Source organism: Rhinoraja longicauda, chromosome 3 (genome assembly GCF_053455715.1).
Source record: "Rhinoraja longicauda isolate Sanriku21f chromosome 3, sRhiLon1.1, whole genome shotgun sequence".
NCBI lineage: Eukaryota > Metazoa > Chordata > Chondrichthyes > Rajiformes > Arhynchobatidae > Rhinoraja > Rhinoraja longicauda.
The window spans coordinates 68515789-68541870 of record NC_135955.1 but is presented as its reverse complement, the minus strand read 5'-3'; the positions used below and the strand labels follow the sequence as shown (position 1 = coordinate 68541870).

The following is a 26082-nucleotide window of genomic DNA, read 5'->3' as shown; positions in this document are numbered from 1 at the left end:
ATGTAACTAGTAAAATGGACAAGGGAGAGCCAGTGGATGCAGTGTACCTGGACTTTCAGAAAGCCTTTGATAAGATCCCACACAGGAGATTAGTGGGTAAAATTAGAGCACATGATATTGGGGTAGGGTATTGACATGGATAGAAAATTGGTTGGAAGACAGGAAACAAAGAGTAGGGATTAACGGGTCCCTTTCAGAATGGCAGGCAGTGACTAGTGGGGTGCCGTAAGGCTCGGTGCTGGGACCGCAGCTATTTACAATATATATTAATGAGATGAAGGAATTAAAAGTAACATTAGCAAATTTGCAGATGACATAAAGCTGGGTGGCAGTGAGAACTGTGAAGAGGATGCTATGATGCAGAGTGACTTGGATAGGTTGGGTGAGTGGGCAGATGCATGGCAGATGCAGTATAATGTGGATAAATGTGAGGTTTTCCACTTTGGAGGCAAGAACAGCAAGTACGCCTATCCTGACGTAGGCGAGTTCTTAATATTATAAAGCACATACTAGGCGGGACTACTACTAACAAGCACTACGATTGGCTAGCATGCAATAGCCCATCTACACAGATTATTATCTGAATGATGTCAGGTTAGGAAAAGGGGAAGTGCAACGAGACCTGGGTGTCCTATTACATCAGTCACTGAAAGTAAGCATACAGGTACCACAGCCAGTGAAGAAAGCTAATGGCATGTTGGCCTTCACAACAAGAGGAGTTGAGTATAGGAGCAAAGAGATCCTTCTGCAGCTGTACAGGGCCCTGGTGAGACTACACCCGGAGTAATGTGTGCAGTTTTGGTCTCCTAATTTGAGGAAAGACATTCTTGCTATTGAGGGAGTGCAGCGTAGCTTCACAAGGTTAATTTCCGGGATGGCGGGACTGTCATATGATGAAAGAATGGAGCGACTGGGCTTGTATTCACTGGAATTTAAAAGGATGAGAGGGGAAACATAACATTATTAAGAGATTGGACACGCTAGATGCAGGAAACATGTTCCCGATGTTGGGGGAGTCCAGAACCAGGGGCCACAGTTTAAGAAAAAGGGGTAGGCCATTTAGAACTGAGATGAGAAAAAACTTTTTCACACAGAGAGTTGTGAATTTGTGGAATTCTCTGCCTCAGAAGGCAGTGGAGGCCGCTTCACTGGATCCATTCAAAAGAGAGTTAGCTAGAGCTCTTAAGGCTTGCGAAATCAAGGGATATGGGGAGAAGACAGGAACGGGGTACTGATTGTGGATGATCAGCCGTGATCACATTGAATGGCGGTGCTGGCTCGAGGGGCCGAATGGCCTACTCCTGCACCTATTGTCTATGTATCTATGAGATACTAAATGAGTACTTTAGATCTGTTTTCACCAGGGAGAATCATAATTCTCATGTCGTTATTCTTCAATAAATATGTTGGTTAAAATTATTGAAGCATCTCATCGCCTGGTTGACTTCTCAGTCTGTTTTCTAGGCCAATTCAGCAACACTTCCTTCTTAACCTTTATTACTTCATTTCAGGGATTAATTTCAGACTCATATTTCTCATTTTTAAATTGAAAATGAGATTTTAATGTGGTATAGTAACTCTTTTCCCAATTAATCTTTACCATGGGATCTTTTTTAATTGATTCCTTCATTATGCATGGCTAGATCTACAATAGCCTATTCCCTGGGCAGTACCACAATGTATCTCTTCGAACTAAATTCCATAAGCTACTTTATCCAACTTGAATTGTCCATTTTCTGAATTTATAATCACACAGGATTATTACAGTAGCGTTCCTGCAGGCTCTCACTATTACCTGACCTGTATGCTGTGCCTCAGCATAGCTACAGTTAGGTGTATGTGCATACATTGAAGGTGGGTGGGGGGTAGAGCTGGAGATTATTCCAGTAGGCACTTTCCCTTTAATTCTCACCTCCACTCAAACTGAGTCTATATCCTAATCTTTTGAGTCCATGTCAGTTTTCACCACAATACTAATCTTACCTTTCATTATCAGGGTTTGGCCACCTTCATTTCTTTTCCGCCTCACCTCCTGAAAGGCAAGTTCCCCAGAACGTTCAACCTTGGTCACCTTGCAACCATGTCTCTGCAACAGTTATCAAATCATTTCTAGTTGTGCTGTCAGTTTATCTGTCTTATTGTAAATTCTGTGTGCACTCAAAGAGCCTTAATTTAAGCTTACTATTTGCCCTGCGAAATTTACACCTGTAATCTAATGTTTATACACACTATCCTTCCTTAACAATCTGGTTATTGTTTTCCCCCCACTACTACTCTGCACCATACCCTTGGTTTTCCCCTTAATTTCCCCTCACCTGAACCTTCCTTCACTCCCAATTTTGCATCAGCTATTTAACTTAAACCCCAAACAATAGTTCAAATTATTTGATTCACTGGGACACTAATTGCAGCCTCCTTCAAGTGACTGCTGCCCCCTTTTCCCAGTACTGTGCCAATGCCCTATAAACTAAAACACATTTCTCTCATTCCATACATTCAGCTGTCTGATCTTATTGAACTTGGCCAATTACCACATGGGTCAGGTCCCGCTGAAGTGTTTGATAGCGCTGTGGATCAGGCCACCTGGATCTATCTGTTCTTGTTCTGCAGCCCCAAGGGGATGTCCTTAATCCTAGCAATAGGCAGCCAACACAACCTTCTGAATTCACACTCCTGGTTGCAGAAAACAAACTTTTCCACTAACTGTATCTCCGGCCACTTTTGCATTTGCTTCTCAATAGTCAATAGTCAATAGTCGTTTATTTGTTACATACACATAAATGTGCAGTAAAATGAAACATTACCCGCAGTTGAACAACAAGACCAATAAGATTAATCAATAAAAATGCAATAACACATACAATCACAACTAACACCAAACAAAAAGAAACATCCATCACAGTGAGTCTCCTCCAGTCCCTCCTCACTGTGATGGAAGGCCAGAATGTCTTTTTCTCTTCCCTGCCGTCTTGTCCCGCGGTCAGGCTGTTGGAGTTGCCACGTCGGGGCGGTCGGGGCGGTCGGGGCTCCCGATATTGAAGCCCCCGCTGGGCGGTGAAAAAAAATCCCGCGGCCTATTTCAGGCCGCGCCGGACGGTGAAAGGTCCAAGGCCTATTTCAGGCCGCGCCGGATGGTGAAAGGTCCGTGGCGGGCCGACCCAAGCCCCGCGATTCGGGGCGGGCGAACACGTTGCCTCTGCCGCTGCCGGAGCTCCCGATGTCGGCCCCCATCCAGGGGCCTGCGGGCTTCCGACGTCCAGGCGGCCCGTGCCGGAGCCTCCGGAGATGAATCGCAGCCGCTCCCGCAGCATCCGCAGGCAGCCAGCGCCGCAGGTGGTGAGTCCGGGCCGTGGGCTCTGCGAACCAGAGACCCAGGTGGTCCCAGGTGCATGGCCAGTGGTAGGCCGCAACGGGAACGGAGACACGGCACAGAACAAAGGTCGCGTCTCCGTTCTGGAGAGAGAATGTTACAGTTACAGTTCCCGTTCCCTCCCACCCCCCCCCCCCCCCCCCAAAACATAACATACAACACTACATCATATTAACACTACAATTGAGACAAAAACAACAAAAAACACAAAAGACAGACGGACTGCAGGCCCTATGTACTATAGTCCAATGGTCAGTTTGCTTTCCTCCAGTAAACATAGGCTGAAAAACATTTGCTTTTGTTGCACAAAAGGTAGGTTTGAGGCCCCTCCAAATCTGCCCCATAGTCACAACCTTACTCATGTGAAGAAAAAAAAAATTACAAAGTAATACCAAAGGAATGTGATCCTAGGAGGTAACGTTCTCCCTTCCAGATACATAACACTATCTGGAGATTTGACTCCAGTGTAACATTTGAGGCCATAAGTTTTGTTTACTGTGAAGTGAAAATTGTTTCACAGTGAAACAACTGCAACTGATTAAAATTCCAGCCTTTTAGTTTCCAAATGGCACGGATGGGTTCTGTTTCCAGTCTAAATATTGGCTCTTACTTTCACTGACTTCAATCGTAACGGCAACCCTGCTGTTGCCAACTAAAATAGTTGCAGCACAAATAGTTAGTTTCCTGCAATAATAAACTGTCGATAAATGAAGTTATACTCAAAAATCTTAGATCAGAAGGTAATTTATCTGATTTGCCATGTTGCCCTTAGTTTAGTTGTATTATATTGCAGTTTAAATTGCACATTTTCAAAGGTAAACAAGCATTGTTACCAATGGCAGTTCTAATGCCCAATATCACAACAAAAAAATCCAAATGAAAACCTTTTCTTTGGTAACATGAATGTAGTTTGCCTTACTCCAATTTTGTGCTTTCCTGCAAGGTCCACCCTTCTCCCTATTCAAAGCAATCATAAAACTTATGATCAATCTCCCCAAAATCCTCTTCCACTGAAACACCAATCACCTTGTTAGGCTCATTTGTCAAAACAAGGTCCAGCATGTTCCCGTCTCGGGTTTGACTGTCCACATACTGTTTTAAGAAACCCTCTCAATACTCCTCAACTTTTGCCATGCTTGATTCTTTGACACTGAACAAGTTCCAGTTAATATTGGGGAAGTTAAAGTCACCCACTAAAGGGCCTGTCCCACCTCGGCGATTTTTAAGGTGACTGCTGGCGACTAGGCTGTCGCCGCACGGTCGCCGCTGTGTCATGGTCGTGAGTAGTCTCCAATGAGTTGTAGCTTTTCTTGGGTCATCGCGGAAATTTCTCTCTGGTCGAAAATTTTCGGCCAATGATCGTCGCTTGTCATATCCTGTCATGGGCGCTGTCGTAGGTTGTCGCCAGGTGACTTTGGTTGTCGCCGGTGCTGATCCACCTTTTATAAGAATTTTGTTTGTTTGAATAAAGTTAATTTTGGACATTTGACCAAAGATTGATGTTTGAAGTTATTGTATTTCAGAGTAGTTTCTCATGGCATCTCTTTCAAATATTTTAATTTCATTTATTTTGACCAATAAAGCAAACACAAACACAAGCATTGCACTGCATTGAAAAGCAAACTCTTTTCATTTATTTTGACCAATAAAACAAACACAAACACAAGCATTGCACTGCATTGAAAAGCGAACTCTTTTCATTTATTTTGACATTGCACTGCATTGGGTCTCGTCAGGGACAAGGGCTTCAACCACACAGACTTCTTCCTGGGCTTCTTCTTTCCCATTCTTCTTGTCCTTGTGTCTTGCAGAATTTTAAGCATGAGGGCTGCTGCAAGCAGCAGGGCTTGCATTTGATGTAAGAGCAATGCCACCATATGTTACTTCCTGGCAGTCATAATAAATGATCGGAGACCCTATCCAAACCCATTTTTGCGCCAAAGTTATGTGTAATGGCTACCGTTGTCACCAGTTGTGACCTGACAGGGTCGTAGCTTGTCGAGGGTGGAGGTAGGCTGACTTCGGTTGTCATAGCTTGTCGTAGTCGCTGTCGTAGGTGAACATCCTAGGTCGCGACGACTGGGTCGCCGGTTAGAAACATAGAAATATAGAAATTAGGTGCAGGAGGAGGCCATTCGGCCCTTCAAGCCAGCACCACCATTCATTGTGATCACGGCTGATCGTCCACAATCAATAACCCGTGTTATTGCCGACAACTAAAGGCTGGTTGTCGGCAGCTTGCCGTCACCTAGGTGGGAGGTTGTCGTAGGCATTGTCGTAGGGGGAGTCGTAGACATTGTCGTAGGGTTAAAAAAAAATCGAAGGTTTTTCGGCGTTCTGCTACGGCTTTGACAGTCGCCGGCAGTCGCCTTAAAAATCGCGGAAGTGGGACAGGCCCTTAAGCCAACCCTATTGCTTTAGTATCTTTCGGATATATATATATGCGTGTGTTCCTCTGTCTTCCACCTGCCATTGGGAGGCCTACAATATAATCCCATTAGAGTGCTTGCACCTTTCTTATTCCCAGGCCCTACCAATATCACCTCAGTGGACAAACTCTTCAGTATGTCCTCAGAGTGCCACCATGACAGTCTCCCTGCTTAGTAGCCCAACTCCCTCACCACTTTTGCCTCCCTCTCAATCACACCTGAAACATCGAAACCCCTGGAACATTGAGCTGCCATTTGTGTCCCTCTCACAACCACATTTACCACAATGCCCAAGTCATCGCAGTCACAAGCACTGCTCCAGGCTCATCTGCTTTTGCGACAATACTCCATATATTGAAATAAACATGCTTCAACCCATCAACGTCACCAAGTTTCTTCACCTGTCTCTGCCTGTCCTCTCTTTGAGTCTTACTGGTCCCAACCTCTACCTCCCATCACTCCTTCCAATTTCTGACCTACTCTGGTTTCCATCCCCTGCCTCTCTAGTTTAAACCCTCTCCTGTAACACCAGCAAACCTCCCTGCAAGGATATTTTTCGCCCTTCAGTTCAGATACAACCCGTCCTTCTTGGACAGCTCACTCGTGCCCAAGAAAAGATCCCAATTGTCTAAAAATCTGAACCCCTGCTCCTTGCACTAACTCCTGAGCCATGCATTCATCTATCCTATCTGCCTGTTCCTATACTCATTAGCACATGGCATTGGGAGTAATCTGGACATTACTATCCTTGGGATCCTGTTTTGAAATTATCTGCCTAACTCCCTTTATTCACTTTGCACGACCTCATCCCTTTTCCTACCCATGTCATTTGTGCCAACATGCACAACTACTTCTGGCTGCTTGCACTTCCCCTTGAGACTGTTCTGCATCTGCTCGGAGACATGTGGGACTCTGGCACCAGGGAGGCAACACATTCTCCTGGAGTCTTGTTTGCTGCCACACAATCCCCTGTCTGTCCCCCTAACTAACGGGTCTCCTATCACAAAATACTGGAGTAACTCAGACAGTATCTCTGGAGAGAAGGGATGGGTGACCTTTCGGGGCGAGACCCTTCTCCGGGTCTCTCGGGTCTCCTATCACAATGGTTCTGCTTGGCTTTTCCCTTCCTGGCTGTGTCACTGTCTTCGTCACTGCACATCAACTTCAAGAATCATAGGTCATAAGTGACAGGAGCACAATTAGGCCATTCGGCCCATCAAGTCTACGCCACCATTCAATCGTGGCAGATCTATCTCTCCCTCCTAACCCCATTCTCCTGCCTTCTCCCCATAACCCTTGACACCCATTACTAAACAGGGAGTATCATCAATTGCTATCTTTGGTCTCAGACTCATTTTCATCTTGCATCTGCCACATAACGGCATCCATACAAGGCTGCATTATTGCCCTACACTATTTCCAATTGCAATGCTGTGACTTAGTTGCAACAAACATTCCACTTGTTCCATTCGAGGGTTGCTAATCTCCAGAACAAATGGGATACTATTTAACCAAGGTCACTCCAACTTTAGTTCCCAATTTGACACCTGCACACATATTCAGATGGAATTCCAAATCATTGTCAGCTTGTCATTTAAGCATGAGCGAAAAGCCTTCACATGCAACATCAACAGATCAAAAGGTCTCCCACCAACCTATGCTTGCTGTATTGTACCACTTTCTGACAATAAGAGGTTCATAGGGTAAACCTGGACAATGTGGAACACATGGGACACGATCACTTACATGTTCCCCACCAAATCACACATACAATGCTGACCTGGAGATGCATTATAATACCCTCATGTCACAAATCCAAATCCCAGAACTCCCTCCCAAACCATGTCACAGAAAATTCTTCACAGTATTGTAGTTCAAGAAGATGGCTTCCACAGCGTGCAAGTAAAGCACAGATCCAGAAAACTAAATGTTCAACGTCAATAGTCAATAGTCAATTTATTTGTCACATACACATAAATGTGCAGTGAAATGAAAGATTACCCACAGTCCAACAATAAGACCAATAAAAATAAGCAATAACACACAATCATAAACCAACACCAAACAAAAAGAAACATCCATCACAGTGAGTCTCCTCCAGTCACCTCCTCACTGTGATGGAAGGCCAGAATGTCTTTTCTCTTCCCCTGCCGTCTTCTCCCGCGGTCAGGCTGTTGTAGTTGCCACGTCGGGGCGGTCGGGGCTCCCGACATTGAAGCCCCCACCGGGCGGAGAAAATCCCGCGGCCGGTTCCAGGCCGCGCCAGACGGTGAAAGGTCCCCGGCAGGCCGACCCAAGCCACGCGTTTCGGGGCGGGCGAAGACGCTGCCGGAGCTCCCGATGCAACAATTGATAATATAATTCACCATTGCCTTCAGTACGTCATAGCCTTTGGCTACACAGACCCTGTTCAAAGGTTAAGTCCTCAAACTAAGCATTAGGCTCTGTCTACAAAGCAGTGCCCTCCTGTGTGCTTCTGAACTAGGAAGAGCAGACATCTCTCAGCAGAGCCACCACCACATATTAAAACAAAACTTCAAATCCACTGGAAGGATAAGTAAACCAACATTAGCCTTTACCCCCACCCCCAATTACACTCAAGTCAGCACCAATGGACAAATCACTTGTCTAACCACTGAGTTCTAAAAAAGATTTTCTGTTCTTTACCAAATTATAGCAAGAAATATTATCAAAGAATCCTAGAAATCTAAAATTCACATCAACTGGTAGGAATCCTTGGCCAATGTTTCATAGAAACATATAAAATAGGTGCAGGAGTAGGCCATTCAGCCCTTCGAGCCAGCACCGCCATTCAATATGATCATGGCTGATCATCCAAAATCAGTACCCCGTTCCTGCTTTCTCCCCTTGTCCCTTGCTTCCATTTGCTCTAAGAGCTATACATAACTCTCGCTTGAAAACATCCGGTCAATTGGCCTCCATTGCCTTCTGTGGCAGAGAATTCCACAGATTCACAACTCTCTGGTGAAATAGTTCTCCTCATCTCAGTCCTAAATGGCCTGCCCCTTATTCTTCAACTGTGATCCCTGGTTCTAGACTCCCCCAACATCGGGAACATTTTTCCTGCATCTAGCCAGTCCAATCGCTGAAGAATTTTATATGTTTCTTTAAGATCCCCTCTCATCCCTCTTAATTCCAGTGAATCTAAGTCCAATCTTTTCAAGAGGAAGGAGCAGCTGATTGATAGAGAAGAGCACACAAAATCCCAGTGTAATGGTAGGAGGAGCATATCATATCACAATTGGGGCAACATGGTTGCACAGCAGTAGAGTTACTGCTTTACAGTGATTGCAGCGCTGGAGACCCGGGTTAGAGCCCGATTATGGGTGCTATCTGTATGGAGTTTGTACCTTTTCCTCGTGACCGCGTGAGTTTTCTCAGAGATCTTTGGTTTCTTCCCACATGCCAAAAACGTACAGATTTGTCGGTTAATACAAGTGTAAATTGTCCCTCGTGTGTAGGATAGTGTTAATGTGCAGGGATCACTGGTCGGTTGTATCTCTAAACTAAACTAAAATTACCCATCCAATCAAACACCTGCATGTTACAATGACTGCAGCTCCCACATTAGCCATATCAGAATCCACCAGACTGGAGTGGAACCATTAACTTAATCCCTTTTGATGAAGTGTTACAACCAGTAACTGGTATTCTTAACTGTTACCCTTTCCACAAGTTACACCACATGAGCAGAATAGTTATCCACTGGGTAAAAATGAACATACTTTGCACACAGGCATTTCACAAATTCAGTTTATTATCGTAATATCTAAAAGAAAATCTTGTTTTTCCATATATACAAGTACAGATTTTTTTTTAAATCACATCAGAAATGGTTAAATGAAACATCAAGAGACTTGTCATAAAATCATTACATTTACACCTTGTCTTGTTGCAGGAAAATATATTTTGTTAACTGTTTTTTTAATCCACATTACAACTTGTCAGTACCTATAATAAGTATCCAAATATCAAGCAATGATTATGGCACTTTATTTTAGAATTTAAGATTACAACGATATAGTCAATACTGATATTTACTTAGCATTAAAAACACAATCTTCAGATAAATTACATAATTTGTTACAGTTGAAGATTTATTGAATCATTCAAATCATGTCGATCGATAGGAAATTAAAGCCCCCCAGGGAAATCACAACACTGCCTTTATTAAATGATTCATATTTGCCTGATCAGACCATCTAAAAATCTTTCGCCTGACAATGATTTAATTTTGCTCCATCATAATGGTGTTTTCCATCCTTCCACTCAAAGCACAAAAGCATCTGTCGCGTCATGTCAACGGTAATTTGGCATCTCAAATTCCAGCAAGGTGATGTTGTAATTCAAGGAATTAGTTGTTTTCTTCAGAAACAGCATTTGCCTACAAGTCAAAAAGGAAATTAGGCAGTGAAAGCATTAACAAATGCAAATTATTTTAATTTACACTACTGTGTTGATCAAGTGCCAATGATTTCAATACATTGAACTTCTGCACATACACAAAACAAATGAATTGCCTCAGTTGTCCCCAATATCATATACAGTACCAACATGTCTGTTTAAGTGCTCTGTGCCTAGAGTCAAGAGTGCAGCCAGCCTCAAAAAAGGGAGGCATTTACCCTCCAGGTACAACACCACACAAAATGACAACCATATTCATCTAAATGGGGTATTGGCCCTCCAGGAAATACTAGTGCTTTAGTTATTTTTATATTCATGTTTTGAAGCTTATTTTATATTTTGAAATCTACTTTTCAATTAATCCTATCGAGTTTTTTCGAGTCTTCAACAATAGTGTTTAAAAATGTAAGCCCTTCACAGCTGGGATATGTGAAGATGACCAGTTAATTTTGCTCTCATGTCCAACAGGACAAGTGCGAGTCAGTGATGAGTCACACCCCAAATCCAGCATGATATGTAATGCAAACCAATTTTCAGTCAGTCTCCGACCAAATCTTTAAAATCCCAATGTCATGTGAAAGATACATATTCTGGATGCACTGGGAAGCATCATCAGTGATGTGACCTGGGGTCATCGGGTGTTTCGGGTCTCACAACATCAGACACCCTCGCCCAGCCGGGGTTGATCAAGTCCCGACTTGCGTCCCAGCAGCAACTGCCCATGGCTCAGCCCTCTTAATCCAAAGCCATCTGGTGGCTTTCTCTGCGGCTTCGCTAGCGGATTGAATGGCCCTCTTCTTTGCCAGCCCCGTAATGCCCAATTGGTTGAGGACTTTGCAGAGTGAGCGTCCTGCAAAGCCTCTATGGGTTCATAGTGTCTTCCAGCCTCTGTCCCGGCACATCTCCAACAGCTCCTGGTACTTTGCGCGTTTCCTCTCATTAGCTTCTTCCATACGCTCTTAACAGAGCACTGTCAGCTCCAGAATGATCAGCTGTTTTGTCACTGATGATCATGTCTGGGCGGAGTCATGTTGCTGTGATGTGCTGCGGAAATGTCGGCTGTTTGCCCAGATCGACGTGCAGCTGCCAGTCAGTGGCCGTGTAGAGGAGGCCCACCCTTGTTTTTGGTTGTGGTCGAGGCTTCTCTCCAGCTTTGACAAAAGTGATTGATTTCTTTGGGGCATGGTGGTGTTTGCTGCTACTGATGGCAGTGGCTATGCTCTCAGCAACCACCTTAAGCACCTGGTCATGGCGCCACTGATAGCGACCTTCCCCAAGGGACTTTGGGCAGCTGCTGAGGAGATGTTCTAATGATCCTCTTCCAGAGAGGGTCAAGGTCCTTTGAGGAAGAAAGTTGTGGGGAAGGGGTGGAATGCAATGGTCACAGAGGTCAGATTAATAAATAATCCAAATTTTAGAGGCTTGGCTAGACACTAACACACCATACGAAACACACTAAATGAAAATTTCCAGTGATCTAAAGAGGCAAATGTAGAGCCTTTAAAAGAAATTCACCAGGAATCTGTGCTCAGTCCCAAATCTTTCAGGAACATCACTTGTGGAAAAAAAGAATTCTTGTGAATAATTCAATGAAGAGTTATTTACACATCTCTGTGTAGGGATAGGGAGAGAATCAATAGAGCCAGTAGTATGAATAGTACAGCACAGATGATAACCAGATACGAATAGATATGTGAATATACATTTTAAAAACTCTGGTATATGTGGAAAGTACTATAAACTCCACAGGGAAAACACTGTATACTTTACATCCCCCTCTCCCACCTGGTGCATTTTCTGATAATTCATAGACAACTGTGGAGGAAAGCGTGAGTACACTGTACCACTATAGATTTAGTAGGAAATAATTCAGGTCTGCTGACTGCAGGGAAGTCTTAAATTGACACAAGCAAGCAATTAGTGAACAATTCACTAGGAGGATCAGATATTTGCCTTTTGCACACGTAAAAATACCACATACACACACACAAATATATAGTGCATAAAATGAAAGCACATGGCATTGGACTGGTTGGCAGACAGGAAGCAAAGAGCAGGAATTAACGGGCCTTTTTCAGAAAGGCAGGCAGTGACTAATGAGGTGGCGCAAGGCTCAGTGCTGGGGCGCCAGTTATCTCCAATATATTAACGATTTAGACGAGGGAATTAAATGTGACATCTCCATGTTTTCAGATGACATAAAGCTGGGTGGCAGTGTGAGGTGCGATGAGGGTGCTATGAGGCTGCAGGGTGACTGGATAGGTTGGGTGAGCATGGCAGATGCAGTATAATGCGGAATAATGTGAGGTTATCCACTTTAGTGGCAAGAACAGGAAGGCAGATTATCATCCGAATTGTGTCAGATTAGGAAAAGGGGAGGTGCAACGAGACCTGGGTGTGATTGCACATCAGTCACTGAAAGTAAGCATGCAGGTACAGCAGGCAGTGTAGAAAGCTAATGGCATGTTGGCCTTCATTGCGAGAGGATTTGAGTTTAGGAGCAAGGAGGACCTACTGCAGTTGTACAGGGTCCTGGTGAGACCGCACCTGGAGTATTGTGTGCAGATTTGGTCTCCTAATTTGAAGAAGGACATTATTGCAGCGTAGGTTCACCAGGTTAATTCCTGGGATGGTAGGACTGACAAATGATAAAAGAATGGGTCGACTGGGCTTGTATTCACTGGAATTTAGAAGGATGAGATGGGATCTTATATAGAAACATATAAAACTCTTAAAACCTTGGACAGGTTAGATGCAGGAAAAATGTTCCCAATGTTGGGGGAGTCCAGAACCAGTTTAAGAATAAGGGGTAGGCCATTTAGGACTGAGATGAGGATACATTTTTTCACCCAGAGAGTTGCGAGTCTGTGGAATTCTCTGCCACATAAGGCAGTGGAGGCTAATTCACTGGATGTTTTCAAGAGAGAGTTAGATTTAGCTCTTAGGGCTAATAGAATCAAGGGATATGGGGAAAAAACAGGAACTACTGATTCTGGATGATCAGCTATGATTGTATTGAATGGCAGTGTTAGCTCGATGGGCCGAATAGCCTACTCCTGCAAGTATTTTTCTGTTTCTATATTTCTATATCCGTCCAATGTCCTTTAAACAAGATAACTGTATCCGCTTCTCTGGCAGCTCATTCCAGATACAGACTGCTTGCTGTTTGTTGACCAAGGACCTCAGTATTTGGCATATTTGAGTAGCAACACAGCATTCTTGTCCAGTTTGGTAAATAGCAGGGAAAAACAACTAGATTAACACAAGGAACTGCAGATGCTTGAATGGAACATTAAAATTTCAAATTCATATAAAGCAGTAGGGTATTATAGTTGTATTTTTTCTCCTTCCTCAACCTTTAAAAAGAAAACTGGAACTTCTGGTATAAATTAATTTGTTTTAAAATAGAGAATTGGCACCAATTTTAGTACTATCTACAAAAACAAATGAATCACTTTCCTCTTCTGGCCCAACAGCTCCACAAATTATTTCAAGCAAAGTAAAATATGCTCTCCCACAGAAATCAGATGTGCCAAGATTATGCAACAGTGTCTTTCTTAACAATTTTAAATTACATCATTCATTTTTACTGAAAAATACAGTTGCATGAAGATTATTGCTACATTTTTAATTTCCTGCTCCAGACTACTACTGGGTAACAGAGTTGTGATTGGGGAATAGTGGATTTTTTACAACATTATTCACGAAAACAAATGAAGAAAATCAACTTGCTAAACTCCCAGTGAGTGAGGTTTCCCAGCACATCAAATCCAACATAATTTCTAACCACAATTATCAAGCATGTTTCCATATAAAACCTTCAAAACAAAAAAAATCTTTAAACCCAAAAAAGGGGTTAGATTAACAATGAAAACTCCACGATCTAAGTAGCACATTTTTCAAAATATATTTGGAGGTCTCTGTGAGAGATTTAACACAACACCCACCCCAAATCTAAAATACTGCTCTTAAATTTTACACTTTTTATAGTTTGTAAATTCCATAGAGGTAAAATTACATCCAAACTTTTGGTTTTAAAGTCAGATTTAGCTTTATATCAACATTACCTGCACAAATGGACAGAAAATGCCACTCAAGCTTCCATTGTACAGTACGCACCTTTTGCAAAATTAAACTAGAAAACATAATAGTTGTACTCACAAGAGGAATTTTCTCTCCATATTTGCTTGTGAAAGTAACTCTCACTTTCTTTTTATGTCCACTTCTTTCATCAATGCAGTGGCAAGAATCAAAGGGAGGAATATACAAGTGAAGGCTGACGGCCACCTCTGTGTGACTCACATTTTCAACTCTGTGTACCCCGATTGAATCTATTAGTAAAATAAAGTATTTGATCACATGCATTACTGATGAAAAATCACACAATTTACTCTAGATCCAGAAACAAACATACACTTTATGAATTTATTTTCAGGTCCTAGAATGATATCTTGGAGCCTTAAACGTTATAGTAAAATTCAAGATATGTTTTTCTGAAGAATCCCAAGCAATCCCGAGCAAAAAACTGATGTCTGGACAGTACCTTTGTTTATAAGCATTACTTGAAAAAAAATGAAGATCATAATTAATCAAATAGGCTCTCTGACTGAGACAATAGCAAAATATCACCATTTTTTGGGGATTGGGCTGTTTTCTCTGGAGTGTCAGAAGTCGAGTGGACACCTGATTGAAGTATATAAAATTGAGAGACAAAGATAGTTAGACAAATAGAACCTTTTCCCAGGGTGGAAATGTCAAAGACTAGAGGAGATAGCTTTAAGGTGAGAGGAAAAAAGTTAGGGGAGATGTGTGGGGCAAGTTTTTTTTGTGTTTTTTTTTTTTTACACAGAGTGGTGGATGCCGGAAACAAACTGCCAGAGGTGGTGGTGGAACTGGATAGAGTAGTGTCATGTGTGAGGCACATGGATATGCAGGGAATTGAACGAAATGGACCACGTACCAGCAGAGGAGATTAGTTTAACTTGGAGTCATGTTCGGCTCGGACATTGTAGGCCGAAGGACGTGTTCCTGTGTGGTGCTGGTCTGTTTCTTTTGAACCAAGTATACATTAACCTCTCTCAAATAAAATGTTCCCATCCCCTTTGTTTCAAAGCTGGATTGGAAGTTTCAAGTAGCAAGTAGTTAGAGAAACAAGAGGCCGTAGCGTCCTGATATAGGATTCAAAATGTCAACAATTCCACGCTGCTTAAATGTTTTATGGAAGGATTCTTGTTGAACAGCAAATAGAGTTAAGGAGTTCAAGAGCAAAGACTCCAAAAAATTGCATGACTTGTAGACACATAGTGATCCAATTAAAGTTAATTTGCAGTCCAGTTTGCTAGTCTTGTTGGTTAATTTCCAAAAGACCCCCATTTTAACTCGAGGCCCATGAGAATTAATCAGCAGCTGGGCATCAGCATCTCCTGCTTTTTAAGTATTCATGCCTCAATTGTCAGCGAAGCTAGGAAGTGATAAAGAGCCAATGTTGCTTTTGGTTCAAATCCACCAGTCAATTTTGATACCAATGTTACAAACAATGTCAAAACCTCATCCCTTTCAGGAAGCAAAGCAGTTTTGGGACCCATGTTTAAGATGTCCAGATATTAATTCTGTCACAACAGCATACATGAAAAAAATCAATCATTCTATACAAGCCAAGTTCTAAACCAAATTAACAATCCCATCCATAGTTGCAATTTTAAAGCTTCCTCACAATTTTTATTGCTCCCTGTATTAAACCACAAAAGGTGAATGAACAAGAGTTTGCATTCCAAAGGATGGGTAAACAAACTACAATGCTACCTCCTCTCTTGGGAGCATTATTCCAGCTGAATTTTATCGATAATATCAGGGACTGCAGCCAACATTCACTTTAAAAATGGATGCTGAACTACTGGCAAAAGTAATACAAAAACTATTCCAGAAGACAAATTCCAAAGCAAAGTTGAGAACACCATAAATTCAAATATAAACAATATTTTTCCTTTCCCAGACTGGTTATGGCAAGCACTCGCAACATCTGCCTTAACATCAAGCTTCCATGAAGCCTTGCAATCACCTGCCTTAACATCAAGCTTCCATGAAGCCTTGCAACCACCTGCCTTAACATCAAGCTTCCATGAAGCCTTGCAATCACCTGCCTTAACATCAAGCTTCCATGAAGCCTTGCAATCACCTGTCCTACATAAAAACAAAAAACTTGTTAGGAATAGGAATACGTTATTGTCACATGTGACTAGGCACAGAGATTCTTTGCTTGCATACACAAATAGCAGCCTACATCGCTGACATTTAATATTTGATGTCTGAGCTTTAAATAGAATATACCATTTAATTTATATTCACATTACATAATCCATTCCTATGGAGAATAAGTTTCAAAATGGAGTCTCAATATTCAGTTATTAATGGAATATTTCGACAAAACCATTAAAATTAATACCATTCATTTAAGGGTAGGGTAAATCAAGTATCAAAGTACAAAAGAGAAATTCAAAATTGGCATGTTTAATGTCCATACAGGTAAGAAAACAAAGGCCAATAGTTGAATGTGATTAGAAGAATGAGGAATATTAGCAGCAGAGTTTTGAATAAATTCAAATTTATAGTGGCCAGATAAAAGTATTGAAATAACCCAGTCTGTAGATTCCCCAATGCATGGGCTTCAACAGCTGATGAGCCTGGGCATGAAGCAAGACAGGTGATAATTCAGACATGGAAGTAAGGGAGCTGGAAAATAAAATGCAACCTTAAAGACAATAGTTTAGTTTAGTTGAGAGATGCAGTGTGGAAAGGCCCTTTGGCCCACCGAGACCGCGACAACCTATGCTCTGGTTCTATCCTTGAGTCACTTAAGTTCCTTGGAACCATCATCTCCAGGGACCTTAAATGGGGGGCCACCATCGACTCCACAGTCAAAAGGCCCAACAGAGGATGTACTTCCTGCAGCAACTGAAGAAACACAATCTGCCACAGGCAATGATGGTCCAATTCTATACTGCTATCATTGAGTCCGTCCTCACCTTCTCCATCATGGTCTAGTTTGGCTCAACCACCAAGCATGACATCCCCCAGAGGCTGCAACGGATCGTTCGCACAGCTGAGAAGGTTGTTGGCTGCAACCTTCCCCCCATTGATGAACTGCAAGGGACAGGAAGCGAGCGGGCAAGATCATCTCTGACCCCTCCCACCCTGGCCACAAACTATTTGAAGCACTTCCCTCTGGAAGGCGACTCGGGACTGTCAAAGCAGCCACATCCAGACATAAAAACAGCTTTTTCTACTCAATAACCAAAGTCTGTAGTCTCTTTTTTGCTCTGGTTTATTTTCACCCACATGTTTAGACCATAATGGTGTATCCTTATTGTTTTGATGTGTTTATGCTTTATTCTTAATTGTTAACAGTATGTTTGTGTTGTCATTTGTGAATGGAGCACCAAGGAACATTCCTTGTATATGCATACTTGGCCAATAAACTCATTCTTTCATTCATCCATCCTACACTCTGAGAGACAATTTACAGAAGCTCAATTAACCTACAAACGTGCACATCTTTCGAATGCGGGAAGAAAGCCGAGCAGCTGGGGAAAACCCACATAGTCACGGGGAGAACGTACAAACTCCATACAGACGGCGCCTGTAGTCAGGATTGAACCTGGGTCCCAGGTGCTAAAAGGCACCAACTCTACTGCTGCACCAGTGTACCACCCTTTAAAAAATAATTTACATCTCCCTCCATTCTTTGACCTTTATTTAACTGGATGTGTCGGTACATTAGTCAAATAGCCTATCAAACAGAGGCATTGAGGGTATCAATGTTAAATAGAATAAGAGCCCAATAATAGATTCTGACAGGAGGGATGAAAAACCATTGCAAGTCGTTTTAAGTTGCACTCCAAATCTTGAGCACAAAATCTAGGCTGATAGTCAGATATGCATTGTTAAACAGAGGCTCCCACTTTCCCTCCAAGTGCAAAGAAAATATCCCATTTGTTATATTTCATATGAAAAGGGAGCATCCTGGTCAAAAGTTATCTCCTAATCAACAAGATATTTGAGAGCTTGCCACGCACATTTCCTACTTTACAAATAATTGCAATGGCTCCAAAACAATTTGGAATCTCTCACATTCAAGGACACCAAAATTGTCTTTGAAAACATGGAATTTCACATATTGTGAATAGGAAATAATAAATAAAGTTAGAATAGGGATTGCCACAGAAAGTTGATGGACATAGGGTAATGACTAAAAATGCAATCTTCAATCAATATTTCCTTTTTTGGTTTATTTGAACATGGAAAACTTACCACAAATGTAAGTACACTGGTTTTCTTGAAGGATGGTCTCATTGTTCTTGGTCAGTTCTTTTTTTCCATCACCAGGCCATTTGAAGATAGTTTCCTTTAACTGTCCCTGAAGCATTTTTAAGAAGCAGTGGGAATCAGCGTGATCATGAATACTGCTACAATGTGGAAAGGCAAGAAAAAAGTCAAGTCTCCAAAACGTGTTTTGTTTTTCAGCACGATTAAAAATACTTTGGACAAAACCATAAACATTAAAAGCAGGTGCATGTGGTCATCCATTTGAAATCAAAGTTAGAACAATGGCAGAAAATATTTGTCTAAAGAAACTGGAGTCCATGTACATAAGGTCATAAGTGATAGGAGTAAAATTGGGCCATTCGGCCCATCAAGTCTACTCCACCATTCAATCATGGTTGATCTATCTCTCCATTCTCCTGCCTATTCCACATAATGTCCAACACCTGTACTAATCAAGAATCTATCTATCTCTGCCTTAAAAATATCCACTGACTACAGCCTCTGTGACAAAGAATTCCACAGATTCACTAACCTCTTACTAAATTTTTTTTTCCTCATCTCCTTCCTAAAAGAACATCCTAAAAGAACATAGATCATTGCAACGTTATGACTTGCTACAGAAAATCATCAAAAGGCCTAATAGAATGCTGGTTACAGTGGTCAAGGAGTTAGAAAAATGCTGTAGTGAATAGCAGTTAAAGTTTACCCCCGTGTTATAGCCGTTTGGTTTACTGAAATTCACTTGTACAGAATGCACAAATCACTACCAAAAAAATTGAGATATGGAATAAAAAATAATTATTTCAGAGTTTAAATGAGAGAAAAAAGCTAAATAAACAAAATGCACCAGAAACAAATTTAGTCAATAATTCATGCTATGTGGAAAAAAGAAAAAAAAAATCACAATATGGACAATATTCTAGGAATACAAACTCTTTGTAATGCAGCAATCTATCCATGGTAAACTGGAAAAAGTCCTATTTAGACAAAACCTAGGGAATTGCAATCAGTTCTAGGAACCTGTAAACACAAAGAACTGCAGATACTGGAATCTTGTGTAGACTCCAAAGTGCTGGAGTAACTCAGCATGTCGGGCAGCATCACTGTAGGACATGGATAGGCGGTTTCAGGTCGTGACATCTGAAGAAGGATCCCAACCAGATACATCACCTACCCAGGTCCAGCAGAGTTGGTGCCTGACCTGTTGAGTTACTCCAGCACGTTTTATTCAATGCAACCTGAAAAATTGGTAATTTAGCAGAAGGATATCGAGACACTACAGTTAAATCACACAAAGAGATGATGGAAACCAGACCTGAATTCAGAAAGTAATTAGGGGGTTTGATTGAAGTTCGATATCATTAAAGGAATAATATCAACAGACCATAACCAGTGAAGATGGGCAATAAGTCATCTTTTACGATAATTCTCAACATTGGTGCCTCGCACTGATGCGTTCTCAGCCCCTTTCTATACTCCCTATACTCCCACGACTGTGCAGCCAAATGCAAATCCAACTAAATTTTCAAATTATGTTGGAAGGAACTGCAGATGCTGATTTAAACCGAAGATAGACACAAAATGCTGGAGTAACTCAGCGGGACAGGCAGCATCTCTGGAAAGAAGGAACGGGTGACATTTCAGGTCAAGACCCTTCTTCAGACTTCAAATTCACGGACAACACCACCGTTATAGGCCAGATATCAAATAATGATGAGACAGAGTATAGAAAGGAGTTGAGAACTTCATAACCTGGTGCCAAGACAACAACCTCTCCCTCAACATCAGCAAGGCAAAGGAGATTGTGATCGACTTCAGGAAGCAAAGCGGCACAAATACTTTGGTATACATTGATGGCGTAGAAAGTATTTTATTGGGACACATTACAGCATGGTTTGTGAATAGCTCCAAAACCACAAGAAATTGTAGAGCTGTGGACGCAGTCTAGTCCATCACGCAAACCAACCTCCCTTCCATTGACTCCATCTATAGTTCACGCTGCCACTGCAAGGCATCCAGTATAATCAAGAACCAATCTCACCCCAGTCACTCCCTCTTCTCCCCTCTTTCACCAAGCAACATGTACAGAAGTTTGAAGCCCCCAGTACACACAATAATAATAAATAACCTAAACTAGAGTAAGCAAATTATCTGCTCATTAGGGAATATAGGATGGAAAGGTACTGGTCTAAATATTAGAATGGACGTTTAGTAGTGGTTTTATAGACAGTGATCAGAAAAATGGAACTCTTCCAAATATTACCAATTAATATTTGATTAATGGGCAATTTTAAAGACTAAATTGCTAATATCTTTGGTTTTATCATAGGATATATCATGGGAAGAAATATAAGATTGATCACAATTAAGCTGTGTAATAAATGTCAGAAAATTCAAAAGGTTCGCCATGAACCTATAAAGTTAAAGCAGGTTGCACCTTAATCATAGATAATGATTGATCAAGTGGTAATATCATTTAGCGTGTTAATATCAGACAGTAAAATGCCTACATGCTTCAAATACACACACATCATCACTTTCAAAACATTATGAAGTATGTTGACAGAATGCTTCCTACTTGGGAAATCGAGAACAGGGAATTGCTGCTTAAAAAAGTCATCAATTTAAGGCAGATAAGGGCTTTTTTTTCCCTCCGAGGAGTTTGATTTTTTTGGAATCTAGTCCTCAATGGGTGTTGAATATATAAAATATCCAAAATGTGGGTGCATCTTTAATACAACTGGCAGGAACGCAAACTGAAGGCTATTATCACATCAATTAAACGGTGGAGCATACCCACGAAACCAATGGCCTGCTCCTGCTCCTAGCTCATATGTTCACATGATTTGAAAAGATAGGAAAGAAATAACAATGCAAGACCCATATTCATACATGTTTTGAGGGACGAATTGGCCAGAAGGCAGACCACCAGCTAACGAAACTGTTCAAGCCACTTTTCCAAAGTCAAGGTTTTATTGTGACTGAATCACATTTCAAATATTAGGAGAGAAATGGGATTTAACGGAACAATGTACAATTTTACTGATCATTGTAATTTACTTTTACATCTAGCATTCAGATGATGCCCTTCTTACTATTTATAAGTTCAACTAATCTATTAAAGTCTATCTTTATTTGTGTTGGCAAGATTAGTGATAAGTTTTTTGGAAGCAGAGTTGTTAATTTTGTCAACTTAAAATTACAAACTTTAAGCACAGAGAAAACATAACTGTTGAAATATTGATACAAGGACAGCCTTGGATGAATATCTATCTCACCTGCCATGGCCTTCACCCCAGCACAGTATCATCAAATTAAACTTTCCATTTCCTTCATCAACAAGATTTCTAGTGTATCTGCAAAGAGAAAGCACAGGTGGTCCAATTATACTGCTTGAACCAAATATCCAAGCCAGAACAATAAAGGTATTTACAGAAAAGCATGTTAAGGCTAAAAAGATCACCAACAGACATTAAACCCAACCACCATAATTTTAAATTGGAGAAGTGGCCAAAACACCGGATTAGCCAGAATCTTGGCAGTAGAATATAAAATCTGAAAATCTAGGTGGAAGTCTCAAGTTTCAACCTAAATAGATGCACACAAGTGGGGATGCTTCAAATGCTGTTAAATCAGATGCCAATAACATTTCTCATAATAGTGCTTGGAGGTCCTATACCAGGGAAAGTGTCCCTATCCTCTCACAGGACATCAAATTAAAACATTTTCAATATGTACAAGTGCAATCTGGGGTATTATCAGAAGAAGAAGATGAATGAATAAATAAATCTAAATGAGGAAGAAGGAAAATGGATAAACAGGTTATTAAACACAGACAGATAGACACAAAGTACTAGAGTAAATTAACAGCCCTGGCAGCATCTCTGGCAAAAAAGGATGGGTGATGTTTTGGGTTGGAACACTTCATAATGTCATGATTTGAGTCTAAGAAGGGTCCTGACCCAAAACATCACCCATCCTTTTTCTCCAGAGATGCTGCCTGACCCACAGAGTTACTCCAGCAATTGTGTCTATCTTTGGTATAAACCAGCATCTGCAGTTATTTGTTTCTACATTCTAAGTTACTAAACATATCACCACAGGCCAATAAAGATAGATTTCATAAAACAACTATTAAGTTTCATTTCTAAAAGAATGGAATTAAAATGGGCATGTATGACAGCGTTAGGAAATGAACTCATTTGGAAAAGCTAAATATATTGGGGAACCTGCCTCGCCCTAGAAGGACATCTCTTAGAAACTAAGGGAGTAGTAAGAATGTAGACCATGCACCTGTAAGGGTTAATACTGTAGAAGACATTTTGTGCTAACTCTGACAGACATTTTAAGCTGAATTTGCTCTTTAAACTGAAACGTTCTCGTGGGAAGTAGTCCTTCACAGTCCTAGACACCTGCAGACAAGAAGTTGCTTCTCAGGGTTTAGAAGTTGTTTTTCATGGTTTATCGAGGACTGGATGTTCCAATGCTCTGAGCCAAATCCAATGGTGCCTCCTTATCACACTGCCTCCTTATCACACAATGGTGGCCTCTTTAGTATGCAACTCCTCTTTACTCCCCTGTACTCCTGTTTGACTCCCTAACACAATTAAAGCAACTCTATTATGGGAACTCTACTAGGTATCTGTTGAGACTGCTTTATGCTATGTAACCATGGAAAATGACTGCATGTGCTTTGTGCTGCTTTCAACTGTATAAATACTGACTGTAATCTGTGCATTCTTTGAGAGGACAGAAGCAAGTGCTTGAGTGAACAACAGTGCACTCAGGTCTCTGTGCCTTCTCCCACCTTGGTGTTAAAGTTAAAAGTTTTAACTGAGTCTTGTGTTCTTTGAATTATTTCATAGATAAGTCAAGGCGATTTTCACAATACCCAAGTGCACTTAAAAGAAACCAGATAATGGAAACACAAGTAGCAAAATAAAAAGATGCTGATAGACATGAAAATCCACATACAGAGTAGAATTACCAGGCCTACCTGCCCGCATTGCGGTTCACTTTACATATTTTTACCTCGTTAGTAAAATTAATCAAGTAGAGAAGTCTTGTGACAATTGTAAAGTACTTTAGTAACATCAGGAGGAAAACATGCAGTTTTCAATTTCTCTGAATTACTTCCAATGTAATCTTAAACAAAACAGCAATGTTTATTCCTTTGCAAAAGTTGAGCAAGTCGGGCCTAGGACAGAATTGAAATCTCAAAGAATGATTTTTTTTTTAGCTTATTCATTTTTGGGAATATGGATGTTGTTTGCAAATACAATACTTATTTGCCATCACCATTTACCCTCGAGAGGATGGTGGTGAGCCACTTTCTTGAACCATTGTTACCCTACAGGTGAAGGAACTCCCAGTACTGTTGAGTGACAAGTTTCAGGATGAAGACCCAACACAGAGGATCAGTGATATGTTTTTCCAAGTCGAGTTAATATGTAAATTAGAGAGGAACCTGCAGGTGGTGCCGTTATCATGTATCTTCCGCCCTTACCCTTCTTGAGTGTGAAGATCACATATTTGGAAGTGCTAAATCAAAAGGAGTAACTATAATGCATTTTGTAGTAGGCACAGCCTACAACAGTGCATTCAGTGGTGCAGGAAATGAATATTTTGGGTGTAAATGGGTCCCACTCAAGTCAGTTGCTTTGTACCAGACTGCCCTAAACTTCGAAAGTTGCTGCTGCCATACTTATCTGGGTAAGTGAAGTATATTCCATTATGCCCTTGATTTGCACAATGCTTATGGAATCCTAAAAGATTCCAACACAGCTGACATGGTGGATGCTGTGCAATTATCATCTCTCATGGGAGAATCTGGAACTAGGGAATGGAGTTTCAGAATAAGAGGTCACCCATTTAAGACGGGGTAAGAAATTTCTTCTGAGGATCATCTTTGGAATTCACTAACCCAAAGATCTTCAGAAGCGGTCACTGATTATATTCAAAGCTGAAGTAGACAGATGGTTTTTGAAAAGGGGAGATTAGGTTACGGGAAACAAACAGCCAAGATTTGCGGCCAAGATCAGATCAGTCACGGCAGAGCAGATTCCAGACTACATGACCTGCTCCGGCTTCCATTTGCTATGTGCAATAGATTTCTGGAGCCAAGCAGAAGTAATCCTTGACCAGTGTTCAGTTAGTGAACAGAGATAAAAGAGCAAATGCTGGGAGATAGCCAGCAGGTTTGCCAGCATAGGGAGAAAGAGTGTCAGGACTGGCTCCTTAATTAACCAGAATTGTTTTTTCACCATCTTTCATTAGACGATGGAATTTAACCTGTGATTGAGGTACTACAAAGTAGGCAGCTCCTTACATAAAACACCATAGCATAAGATACTAGCCAACAGATGACGTACCCGATTATAATGGTGGATTCCAAGTTTTCTCAATGCAAAGCATTTGTGTAGGAATGAACTGCAATGCTGGTTTAAACCGGAGATAGGCAGGCAGCATCTTTGGAGAGAAGGAATGGGTGACATTTTGTGTCAAGACCCTTCTTCAGACTGGTCTTCAGACTGAAGAAGGGTCTTGACCCAGAACGTTACCCATTCCTTCTCTCAGTGTAATTGGTATTTGCCTTTCTTTACATTAATAGAATGCCCAAATATTACATAACCGGTTTCAAGGTAATAAACTACAATTGTCATCCCAGGCCTTCATTTAAATTACCACACAATGGTAACCACTTCCAAGTATGTGGCACAATCTTCATCTATTGATCCTCCAAAATGTTATGTGCACAGCCACATAAAATAATGTTGTGTTCAATCCAAATTCTTTTGAAGGCATTTGGCTGAAGAGACTCACCTGCTAACATATTGAAGACAACTCCCTCACAGTTATATTTCTATGTTTATTCTTTCATTGTGATATGTATAAATCAATAGACTGGGAAAATACAAGCAACTAAATCTATGCAATACTATGAAAAGGTATATTTAACTTTAATGAATGATTTTATAAAGTACTAGAAAGATTATACAGGGGTAATGGAAGTTATTCATGAACTAAGTGGGGTTTCCCAGGATCATCACCCCAACGAGGCAGAACCGTGTTTACTCAGTAGATGACTCAGTGATACATTGATTGTTAAAACTAAAATTCCTGCACCACACCCACCGTTCCAGTGCTGCCACTATTGATTACAGCATGTCCTTCCCTTTGTACTAATCCTGGTGTGCAAGAATTAGTCAACCTTGTATTTTTCCACCCATCAAAATTCCACTAGATTTCCTGTATAAACTCATAAATCATGGAAACAGGCCCTTCGGCCCAACTTGCCCATACCGACCAACATGTCCCATCTACATCAGTCCCACCTGCCTGCGTTTGGCCCATATCCCTCTAAACCAATCCTATCCATGTACCTGTCTAAATGTTTCTTAAACGTTGCAATAGTACCTCCCTCAATGACCTCCTCCAACAACTCGTTCCATACACCCACCACCCTTGAGGGGACTTAAAACAAAATCTATGACTCCAATGTGAAATTTAGAATATCTTATTTGTTTTTAATAATGC

The 26082-nt window shown here is 41.2% G+C and overlaps 1 protein-coding gene across 1 annotated transcript in view; it reads right to left on the bottom strand.

The window, feature by feature from the left end:
- Positions 1-9584: 9584 nt before the first annotated feature.
- cdo1 (cysteine dioxygenase, type I) overlaps positions 9585-26082 on the bottom strand; it is a 40332-nt gene continuing 23834 nt past the window's right edge. The window contains exons 2-5 of the mRNA XM_078396319.1: positions 21825-21902; positions 18532-18686; positions 14386-14555; positions 9585-10204 (exon numbers count right to left, since the gene is read on the bottom strand). Coding sequence (XP_078252445.1) covers positions 10175-10204; positions 14386-14555; positions 18532-18686; positions 21825-21902 — 433 coding nt within the window. The 3' untranslated portion in view covers positions 9585-10174. The remainder of the gene's footprint in view (positions 10205-14385; positions 14556-18531; positions 18687-21824; positions 21903-26082) is intronic.